At 32.3% G+C, this 12,230-nt stretch overlaps 1 protein-coding gene across 2 annotated transcripts in view; it reads right to left on the bottom strand.

Moving 5' to 3' along the window:
- KLHL4 (kelch like family member 4) overlaps nt 1–12,230 on the bottom strand; it is a 166,385-nt gene that overhangs the window by 31,300 nt on the left and 122,855 nt on the right. For both annotated transcript variants that reach the window (XM_032331382.1, XM_032331383.1), the window contains exons 6-8: nt 11,273–11,459; nt 2,625–2,849; nt 475–637 (exon numbers count right to left, since the gene is read on the bottom strand). In XM_032331382.1, coding sequence (XP_032187273.1) covers nt 475–637; nt 2,625–2,849; nt 11,273–11,459 — 575 coding nt within the window. The remainder of the gene's footprint in view (nt 1–474; nt 638–2,624; nt 2,850–11,272; nt 11,460–12,230) is intronic.

Here is a 12,230-nt window from a genome sequence, read left to right as displayed (position 1 = left end):
AAAGACTTGCCCTAGACAAGACAAACCAAAGTTTTAATAAGAATAAATCATCATGTAAAAAAAAAATGGTAACTTCTCAAAGGCAAAAGTGGAACTTCTTTGCCTATAAATATGCTTCTCAAATTTAATGTGCTTACAAGTCACTTGAGGACATTTTTAAAATGCCAGTTCTGATTCATGAAGTCTAGGGTGGGGCTAAAATTCAGCATTTATAAATAGATCTCAGGTAGTGCTGATGCTGCTGGTCCAGGACTACACTTGAGTACCAACACAATACAAAATATTTAGTTAAATGTTCATTTTAGACAAGCATTTTCCCATATACTGAAGGGAAAGTTCCAACAAAGGACCTTTATTACTGATTACTAGGATGTCCCCGTCATTGTGAATGCTTATTAATTGATGGACCACATCACCAAAGTGTTGTATCACATAACCTAGGAGTAAAGAGCTTTCATATTTGGGTTTACTCACTTATTGTTTAAGGCAGCAACACCAACTGTGCTTCTAGGAGTTGACATACTGGCCACATAATTCCACTGATGTCCCTCAGGGTCCCATCTTTCTACAGTATTTAGATAACTCCATCCATCATGACCACCAACAGCATACATTGGTCCTTCAAGTGTGGCTACACCTAGAAGATAAAAATAACATGAGGTCTCACCACATATAATGGATTTTTTTTCATTTTGCAAACAACTGGCTGCTTAAAAATTGTTTTTGTTTCTTAAATGGTTTTGTGTATACGTTATAATTTACTAATCTTGATATGAAACTAAACATGGTCTCTTCACCCTAGGATATTTTCAGGCATAGTTATTGTTATTGTATCATACATAGTTATATACATAGACACTGTATCAGGCAGGTTATCATTGTTGTAATACTGAGGTTAATGGAGGTAGTGGAACACACCATTTCTAGGGATGTAATAGAAAATGGAAACTATTTTTTAGCATAATTTCAACATCATTTTTTTAAATATAAGAGAGATGAGACATCTATACTGAATCTTAGGTAATTCTTAGGTTATTCATAGGTTACATAATTTGTAGGTTAAAACCATGGTAGGTCTTTTTAAGCCCTGCTTTTTATTATAGTGATTAAAAAAAATTCCCATGTGATAACCAAATAAACAGGGATTTTTGAGGTTTAGTTAGAAATTTGTTTCTTGGGGTCCCTAGGTGACTCGGTCATTAAGCGTCTGCCTTCAGCTCAGGTCATGATCCTTGGGTCTTGGGATTGAGCCCTGCATTGGGCTGCCTGCTCCACAACACAAACCCCTGTTTGTGTTCCCTCTCTCACTGTGTCTCTTTCTGTAAAAAAAAAAAAAAAAAAAGTTACATTACATACAATGAATAACCCCTATCCAACTGCTTCTCTGGGAATTCACATAATTGACCTTTCCCCCCACCTTCTTCACCATCTCAATTAGCATCTCAGTGGTATAACTTCATCATATCTACCTTCTTAGTAATACCAGTTAGATTTTAAAAACTTGCTATGATTTCTCTGTAGGATAGTTTTCTAAGTAATGACATAAATGAGCTGAAAAATTATATAGTTTATCATTTGACATAGACAATTTTTTAGATAATTTGGGGAAAAGACAATACCAGTCCTGAACCTGACACTTTTTAGATGTGTAAATCAGTTTTTAAACAACTAAATTAAATTTAAAAATATCAATGGAAACAAATTTTTTCTTGGAATATCTACTAAATAAAAAATGTTTCTTGTGTATTGCTTTCAGATATATTATGGGAAGAATTATGTCTCTGAATTGTTAAAGAGATTAGCAATTGATTTAAGAAAATGTAAATGTTTAAAATAAAGGGAAAAATTAACACAAAAAATTTTAAAAAGCTATTATGCTTTTTAAACAAACTCTGAGATATTAAAAATGTATGTCATCTAAAGAAAGATGTACCCTGAAAAATATTCAGGAGAATCAATGTTCCCAACTGTTTCAGAAGTCTCCACTTCATCTTTCTTAAACTTCTTGGAAATCTCTGACTTAAGTATAATTTAGAGTTGCCCTCAATCAAAGCAAACATCTCCGCCTTGGAGCATCCCAAGCCTTTTGCTGAAATACAGATTTGCCTTTTATGGGAAGGGACAAAGTTCATATGATTAGAAACATAATGTCTTTCCATCATCAAATGCTTTTTGTTTTTTTCTAAATTAAGTTTAGATGAACACTCCCTATTTTAGTTTTATGTTTTTTAATGATGCATTCTTTGCAAAACATTTTATCACTTTTAAAATGGTACCTTTTTAAAATAAATTTGAAGGGAGGCAGAGTTAGCAAGTATGACATCTGAAACAAGAAAAAAAGTTTCACAAGCTTTTACCATTTGATTCATCTTTTCAGCGTTTTGGAGATGTTTTGACTAAGGGTTTGGCTAAATCCCAATAATGTGCACTCATGATGAGCACTGGGTGATGTATGAAGTTGCTGAATTGCTATATTGTACATCTGAAACTTATATAATACCATATGCTAATTATACTGGAATTAAAATAAAATAAAATCTTACTAATGTGCAGCAATATTTAATTTTTAAAAAGATCTACTAATGATACATTTTTTTAAAAACAATATAAAATTAAACTCTTACCTAAGCCATGCCTATGTGTTGACATGGGAGGCATCACAGTCCAGATTTTGCTAACTGGATTAAAACATTCCATAGTATTCAAAGTTTTTAAACCATCTCTTCCTCCCACGACATAGAGCTTATTATCAATAACTGCAACTCCAAACTGAAGCCTACGGCCATTCATGGTGCCAATATGTAGCCAGCTGTTGGTTCTGAGATCATATTTTTCAATTGTAGTGGTACCTTTTAAAGGGATATTAAACAATGGAAAAATTGCATGTATAAAAATTTTAGTTGACATCATCCACATTATATTTATTTACTTATAATTTATAGCATAGAATCAATGATTGCAACTCAAATTAAAGTACCTAATGATTTCCTAACCTGGTTAATAAGGCAAAGGAAATATTTTGCTACTACCAGATCCAAATGGAAGTGTCAGAATAAAACAGTTCATTTTAATATATATGGTTTGTATACTTGTAATGGTTTCTTTGGTTATACTGTTACTGTTAGTACTAACACAGGTGTCAACATGATAATTTATGACAAAAAATTACTTTGGAATCTATTACCAACTCTTTACACATACATTATTATTTTAATTACCCTTGGTCATTCAATATATGAATTAGTGTCCCTTTATTTTATTCCGTTGTGTGTGTCTATGTTGATTTAAAATACAAGTAACTAAAGAAACAGGAATGAAAATTTCTTTTAAATGGGCCTTTTGTGTTGATTCATACAATTTTCCATAATGGCAAAATTAAGGATTATAGTTAAAATATATTAAGATATTTATAATTATTTATTATATTTAGAATTTAATTCTGAGATATTTCTTACTTTGGTGTTAAAAAAGTTATTTTTCTACTCAACTACTAAAATGTTAATTTTACTACCATAGTATATTGTGACTACTGCCATAGTAAATTGCCACTACTTCATAATAAATTGATAATTTTTGCATCCATGTTCATCAGTAAAACTGGCCTGCAGTTTTCTTTCTTAGTAGCATTTTTATCTGGTTGTTATCAGAATAATACTAGCCTCATACAATAAATCAGAAAGTTTTCCTTTCTTTTCTATTGTTTTAGATTAGTTTGAGAAGAACAGGCATTAACTCTTCTTTAAATGTTTGGCAGAATTACCCCATGAGGGCATGCAGCCCTGGACTTCTGTTCACTGAGAGACATTGGATTACTGATTTGATTTCCATTGCTGATTATTGGTCTATTCAAGTTTTCTATTTCTTCCTATTTTGGTTTTTGTAGTTTATATGTTTCTAGGAACTTATCCATTTCTTCCAGGTTGTCCAATTTGTTGGCATATAATTTTTCATAATGTTCTTTTATAGTTATCCTGTGGTGTTGGCTTTTATTTCTCCTCTGTCATTTGTGATTTTATTTATTTGGTTCCTTTCCCTTTTGTTTTTGGTAAGTCTGGATAGAGGTTTATTAATTTTTTTTCCAAGAACTAGAGAACTAGGAACTAGTTCTTTGGAAAAAATAACAAAATTGATAAACCTCTAGTATACACATAGAGTGTACTTAAGACAGCTTTTGGCAGATTTAGGGAATTTTGTCAAAAATGCACAGAACCAACCATAGGAAAAAGCAAAAAAAAAATTTTTTTCAGTTGTTATTCTACTGGGCAATTTGTGGAGAAAATATAATTCATTAGTTTTGAGGAAAATATATTTACATCTGAAGTGCATCCATTGGCCAATTATAATGCCATGGTATGAGATCATACCGAGTCAAAATTTAAGCAAAGTACATTGTATCTATGGCTGCTTCTGAAAGTTTTTCTATGTATATTAGATTAGTGAAGACAGTATTTATTTCTTTTCTGTAATTTTAGATCTTTTCTGATTAATAGTGCACTGTAAGTATTTATGTTTCAAGACTTAGGATTTTCACAATAAAAACTTGTGTATATGAAGATACACATTATACTTTCTCTTTAACCCCTCCATCTTTCACTGGTAAGATGGATTTTGCTGAATGCTGATTTACAGATCTACAATTGCTCTATTTACTACATTTACTATTTATGTCGTAAATAGAAAAGAATATCTTTTCTACACTAAACATTTCTGAATGATCCTGTTAAAGTGGGAATATCTACAAAGAAACTCACATCAATTTTCACTCTGTCAACCAGCCTATTTCTTCTGAATGTTTTCAGATCTCTCCACGTCCTCATTCTAATATTCCCAAATCAGTCTTCTTATCCACTTCTTCCTATTTTAACTTTCTATTTCAAACTCTTTTCATTAGTGGAATTTACCAAAAAATGAATTCAGATAGGAAATGAAGACTAGACTGCTCTACTTACTCAAATTACAGAGATATTAGTAGTGAAGTAGTCAAGAAATTGTACAAGGCTACAATAATCAAGTATGTACAGAAGATTTACACTGAAATAATGTAGAAGTCTGTTTTATGCCAAGTTATTTTTTTTCTGGTCATAAGATGAAATATAGAAGATTAATATATCTCACATCTCTTATTTTTGTCTATGAACATATATAACTGTTAGTTCTATATCTTGAATTCTAAAGATTTCTTCAGCCCATTTACCTCCCTCCACTATTGCTTTAACTAATTAAAATGTAAATCCCCTAACTGACCTATAATGTTAGCTCTATATTTGATGGGAAAACTCAAATTAGATTTTTTTTTAAACTGAGGTCTCTCCTTAGGACTCATTTTATGATGTTTCTGTGTATATAGATCTTCTTCCCTAAACCATGGCAAATATAGTTTCTCAATTCATCTCTAAGCTCTTATTCAACCCTCATTTATAACCTGGTTAAGAGAAAACAAAACAAACCTAAAGTTGTCATCTTGTTGGGAACATGATAGTTCCTATACCTGTGAATATATATGATTTAGCATCCTAAGTTGTTGGGTCACATCCTTATGAGGTTCAAACTGGAACAACTCCTAAATCAACATGAAGAGGCCCAAGGGTTCCCCTGGACTTAAACTGCCCACTGCAGATTTCCCCACAAGCCATGATAAAATTGACAGTGGGAAATAAAATAATTGACTTTTTATTGGACAAAGTGTAATATATTTTTTTATTAAAGCTATTCAAGTTTGATGGTTTAATTAAAGTATACATGTCTTTTGGAGTTATCATCATCAAATATAATACAGATAACTAGCTTTTATTCTACCTGCATGTATTAGTTAAATTCTTGGTGTAACTATTGTAATTTGTCAACAAAATTACTTAAAATAATGATTGATTTTATCTAATGAAGCTTACATGGGTAATTGTTAAGAACAATTAGGTTGAATAGATAAAACAGTGTATAGATAAATTTTAAATAGCTTCCAAAATCTTTGGTAACCTGAAACTTTGAAGTTTTGCTAGGTTAAATAATAAATTGGATTAAATTCATTGGATGTCCAAGTCTTTACAAAGTAAGATAAAATGTTAATGTTTTAACATTAATTACTAAATATAGGTCTATCTGATTTTCACTTCTTATTACAGAAAACTAAATATACTTTGGTCTGCCAATAGGCATGATTTATGCTTTATTAAAAAGTTCTATAAAAATTACATTTCTACAAAATATAAAATATATTCATAAATTTGCCAATCTAAAACATTCTGGTCTGATAGACCATTAACAACCTGTCACTACTTAGTTCTCACTGGAGAAAGATTTTAAGAGTTAAAATTCTGATACATGTATTTGAGACTGCTGGAAATGATAAGGAAAGCAAGTCTGTATATAGGAAAATAGGAGATATGTAAGAAAGGTATAAGGAATAAAAATACATTTTTATTGAGGGAAAGAAAGGTAATTTTTCCTAAAATGAAACTGGCTATGTAGACATAAGGGTTATGACAAAATTTGAATTAAAAAAAAGCAGTTGTAGAAAGTTTATGTAGGGGAATCTTTGGGGAAAAATATTTATGGTTAGGATTCACTAAGATTGGAAAAAATGAATTTTAAAAGTACAGTGATATAAGATTGGAACTTGGTTCCAATTGGAAATTGGCTTAAATTAGTTAAAAAGACAAATTTTTCTTTTATTGTTCATCTACTCTTGATAAGAAATTATAAACAAAGTATTTTATCTTTATTTGCACAGAAAAACAAGGTTTCTATGTTTGTTTCTTATTAGGTCTTTGGTGACCAAATCTTCTCAATATTAAAGGAGTAAAGTTTTGCTAACAACCAGTTAACCCTTTGTTTTTGCCTTTGGGATCTATTATTGTTAGCTTGGTTAAGTAAATAATAAAATATTAAATTTTATTGTGATCTATGATCTTATTTAGGCATATGGTTTAGAATCTTCTAAGCTTCTTAACAAACTTCCTAAAAATTCAAATTCTAAATAAGTCTTCTTGATTTATTAAGCTTGTTTATTTGGTATGTTGTTACATTGGAAGCATTGTCAAACAAAAATTAATTATTTTTGTTAGATTATATTATGTGGGTAAATACAGGGATAGTTCTAAGAGTTATGCAAAATTCCTAAAGTTTTAGTATGTCTTGACATAATGCCATAATTCTAGTTATTAAAATGTTGTGCATCAAAGAAATTACTGAATTTCCTTGTCAACCACATTATATTAAACTCTTATCAGATTTTTAAACATGGCCATTTTTGAGTCTTTTGTCACTTGCAGTTATTCTGGTGCTCTTGTAAAATGCATTTCAGCTTCAAGGAGATTCATGAAAAGGACTTTTGACAGACGCAGGTCTGATACTTTTAAGATCATAAAACTAAATTAAGAATTTCCAACAGAACAAGAATTAATAACATGGGACTATGTAATTTTAAAAGATGATTATATTTTTTATAAATCTTATTTAAATCATTGATGTTTCTCTAACATTTGCTCTTCCAAATTTAGGGAGACTTTTTCTCTTAAGATAGCTATGACTTACAGAAATGTGATAAAGATATTATTTTGTGGGGACACCCAGGTGACTCAGTTGGTTAAGTGATTGCCTTCAGCTCAGGTCATAATCCCCAGGTCCTGGAATCCAGTCCAGCATTATGCTCCTGCTCAGTGGGGAACCTACTTTTACCTCTTCCTACCCCTCTCCCTGCTTGTGCTTTCTATCTCTCTCTTTCTCTCTGACAAATAAATAAATAAAATATTTTTAAAAATATTATTTTGTAAACACACTGAAGTATTTCTTTTTCTCCCTACCTGATCCTTGAGGAATTTGGAAACTCTCAATGAGTTTCTTTCTGTGATGGCAATTATCATCATTTGCAAAAATTCAATGAAAATGGATATTCCTTATAACAAGAGACCATTGGAAACAGTAGTTATTTTACCAAGGCTTTAAGTGGAATGTCCTATTTATGAAAGACATACATAGACTCAGATATAATCAGACAGCATTAAGGAACTAAAGTTGAATGTATGGAGTTAATAAAGCCCCTTGAAAATGTTGGCCTAACACCTTGTTTACAGAGTTCCCACCAACCTTACCACGTGAGTAAAAAATGTCAGATCCTGAAAGGTGCAGGAACCTGAAGATATTTCAGGTACTTCAGGAAGAGAAGAATTCACCCAAAGCTACAGGTATTGCAGGCAAATCTGATGGCAAGTATTTGACCTGCCATCTGGGCTTCAGCGGCTATTGAAAGTTTAATCTAAAATTTATTATAAAAAATCTGGCAAAGTAGGTTTAAAACAATCTCTATGGTCAATCACTATTCTTGCTGTACTGATATAAATAATTATGTAAAAATTAATCAAATTTATTAAAACTAAACTTACCTTACAAAGTATCAGTCTTTTTTTAATAATTAATTTATTTATTTTCAGAAAAACAGTATTCATTATTTTTTCACCACACCCAGTGCTCCATGCAATCTGTGCCTTCTATAATACCCACCACCTGGTACCCCAACCTCCACCACCCCCGCCACTTCAAACCCCTCAGATTGTTTTTCAGAGTCCATAGTCTCTCATGATTCACCTCCCCTTCCAATTTACCCCAACTCCCTTCTCCTCTCTAACACTCCTTGTCTTAATTTGGCTATCTTTGACAAGATTGAAGGTAACTTTAGAGAAAAATATTACAGTTAAGTAACACAGATTTATGGATATTAGATTCTTGTCTTGATTATCTTTGAGTGTTTGTTGTTTGCTTATAAAACTTGGCTGGATCTAAATTCTTCTTGTTTCCTCCAATACATTTCTATGACTCTCCTAAATAAACTTAGAAATAATGAATACCCACCATTTGCATCAACATGTGTGGAACTGGAGGAGATTATGCTAAGTGAAATAAGTCAAGCAGAGAAAAACAACTATCATATGGTGTCACTTATATGTGGAACATAAGGAATAACATGGAGGATGTTAGGAGAAGGAAGGGGAAAATGAAGAGGGGAAAATCAGAGGGGGAGATGAACCATGAGAAACTATGCACTCTGGGACACAAACTGAGGGTTTTAGAAGGGAGGGTTTGGGGGTATGAGTGAGTCTGGTGATGGGTATTTTGTAAGGCATGGATTTAATGGAGCACAGGGTGTTTTATTCAAACGATGAATCATGGAACTCTACATCAAAAATTAATGATGTACTGTATGGTAACTAACATAACATAATAAAAATAAATAAATAAATAAACTGTCCTTTTTCCTGAAGCCTTGCAAATTGAAGCTAGACAACTCAAGAGAAAGTTCAGAGAAATTGCCAAAATAGCTCATAATATAGACAATCATCATCCCTGTCGCTCTATGAGCCACTCAAAGAGTCACTGGAGACATTTAAACTACAAACCATAAAAATCCATCAGATTGCCAGTTCCTACTTCCACTTCATCTGAGGATGCTTTGAGCCTGACATCTAAAAATCTTCTCTTTGGGAACATTTGGATCTCAGATAGTGGGTTTATAATTTACTCCAAACATTAACCTTTTTATGTTTGTTTGTTTCCATTGACACTGGGGAGGGTATGTGTTGTGATGAGCACTGTGTATGGTATAAGACTGATAAATCACAAACCTGCACCTCTGAAACAAATAATACATTATATGTTAATAATTAAAAAAAAATGAAAATACACCAACCTCAGTAATAAAATATACAGCTTACATACATTTGTATTGCTATGCTTTCAGTGTGTAGTTGCTATTAAAACTACTCAGATAAAATACATCTGAAGGTAGAAAAAAATAAATACCTTTTATTAATTACCTTATTGCTTGCTGAACAAAGCAGAATCTATATAATAGCTAACACCACTTGCTGTACGTATATTAACTCATCCTTGGAAGTAAGAACCCAGAGAGACAAAATCAGGCAGCAAGCCACATGGCTGCACAGGCCTTTGCCCACAAGTTCCATTTTTCCAGGGTGGCTAAAACTGGATTACTGATCTATTCTTTTTGATACTGATCCATTCTCTTGGTATCAGGTCAATTTTAGAGAGAATGATAAAATTGAGCTTAACTATACTGCTATTATTCCTTAGGCCATACTTGGGGAGAAAGTTAATGAGGCCAAGCAGTGCCAAACAATGTAGTAAAATGAGATAAGAAACTATCTCTGATACCCCCGCCAAGAGAACAAGGGAACGAGAGCTCTGTCCTGTACCATGTAAAATACTTCCATTCCAAAGCCCATAGTCTGCCCTACTTCAGCCTGAAGCAGTTACAGAAGATGGACCTCTACGTACTTCTCTACGTACTTTCCAAAGAAATGGAATGTAGGACTGACAATGAGGATTTGTAACAGCACTCCAACTGGTATAAGGGTTAACTTACTTCAAGCTTTCACACTCATTTGTTGATCTAAGCCCTTTGGTTTATAATAGAATTAACCTACTTCCCTTGAGATTTTGCAGACCACTGGCCTTGGAGAATGAAGGACCAGACAATCCCAAAAGACAAGGCCTGACCACATTTGAGAAGAGCTGTCACTGATGCCAGCAAGTCTTTTCAAGTTCATGTTGGCATATGATTAACCATCTAAGCACCACATTCTGCTCATAACCCCTACAATTCCCCAAACCTTCTCCTTTAAAAACCCTCTGATTTCTTCTATACTGGGTAGATGGTCTTTGAGACATTAGTCCACCATCTTCCCAAGTTGCTGGCTTTCTGAATAAAGTAACGTTTCTTTTCCCACCATTACTTGTATCTTGAGTATTGATTTTCACATGGCAAGCAGCTGAACCCCAGTTTGGAACCAGTTTTCCATCCTGTAACATCAGCATTTCAAGATTCTTTGGAGCTTGACAAGCCCCTCTTCTGTTGAAAAACACATATGCTTTTTTAATATATGTACAAATTTTCTTTTTTTTAATTTTTTAATTTTTTATAAACATATATTTTTATCCCCAGGGGTAAACCCTTCTATTTATGATAAACCTTAAGTAAGTTTACCCTGAAAACATCTTATATTATAAAGTAAATTTTCAAATTTAAAAATTGTTGCCATAAAATAAAAGTAACTGTTAAGAGCTTAGCTAACACTAATTAAATGATTATATACCATAAGGTAAGAAAAAAATAGAAAAATTACATAAAGTGTGCTATTTATTAAAATTAGCTTTAGATGCACAAAATTAAATATGGATTTAATGCCACCTTCATAATTTGGGGGGTGTTGAGAATATCCTTTTTTTGAATGATACTTTCTAAATTAATCATTCTTGTTACCTTTCATAGCATCCATGCCTCCCACAGCATAAAGTGCCCCCACAGTTGATTTTCTAGGCTTTGTCCGAGGGCTTTGCATCATAGGTCGTCTCTCAGGTAAGAGATGGTACTTCATAGCTTCCATTAGGAGCTTCTGACACTCAAGATTACCAGTAAACATGGAGCTATTTTCAAGATCCACCAGTAACTGAAAAGTAATGATGTATGGTATATGAAGTAAATAGCCCAACAAGAAAAATAACATATTTTTGCTTATATAACTTTGGAGAAAACTTGAGCTAATTCAGATGTAAAAGTGTTAGTATTTTAAGTTACTTAGTAGTATATTTTTATGTTCACTAAGATTTAAAATGATTAAAGATTTCATAGTAGTACCTACTGATCTGTTCAGATTTATTTGACATATTAAACATCTTTTGACTAGATACACATGTAGTATCAAGAAGTGAAAGTGAAAAGACACTTATAAAATGGGTTATTGAAAGCAGTCTAAGAGACTAGCTATGTCTACACAAAGCAAGCATCTTGCAGTCTACTGCATGTAGCTAAATAAGCAGCCACCTTATTGGTGGATTTAGAGAAGCTGGTACAAACATGCCCAGTTAAAATAAAGTAATATCACCCATAAAGAATTGCATCTTTATCATCAAATCACTTCTGTAAAGTATTTTGAAAGTAGATGCTTTTTATTTATACATATATATGTGTATATCAGTAAAGCATATGTGTTAGTAGGTAGACAAAACATCAGCAGTAGTACGTATCAATCCTTTCTAACCATCACTGCCTGGCAGACACTAAGAACCTCATTGAATTGGATAAAAGCTAAATAAAATATTTTTGCTGAGGTGAGCTGAGAATATGTGAAGAAATTTTTTCAGAATTTTACCAAGAGTCATTTATATTGGTTCACTGGAGTTTTGGGTCTACAGTATCAAAGGACATTGAGAGGAATTGC

This window comes from Mustela erminea, chromosome X (assembly GCF_009829155.1).
Source record: "Mustela erminea isolate mMusErm1 chromosome X, mMusErm1.Pri, whole genome shotgun sequence".
Lineage (NCBI taxonomy): Eukaryota > Metazoa > Chordata > Mammalia > Carnivora > Mustelidae > Mustela > Mustela erminea.
This window is presented reverse-complemented; position numbering and strand designations above follow the sequence as displayed.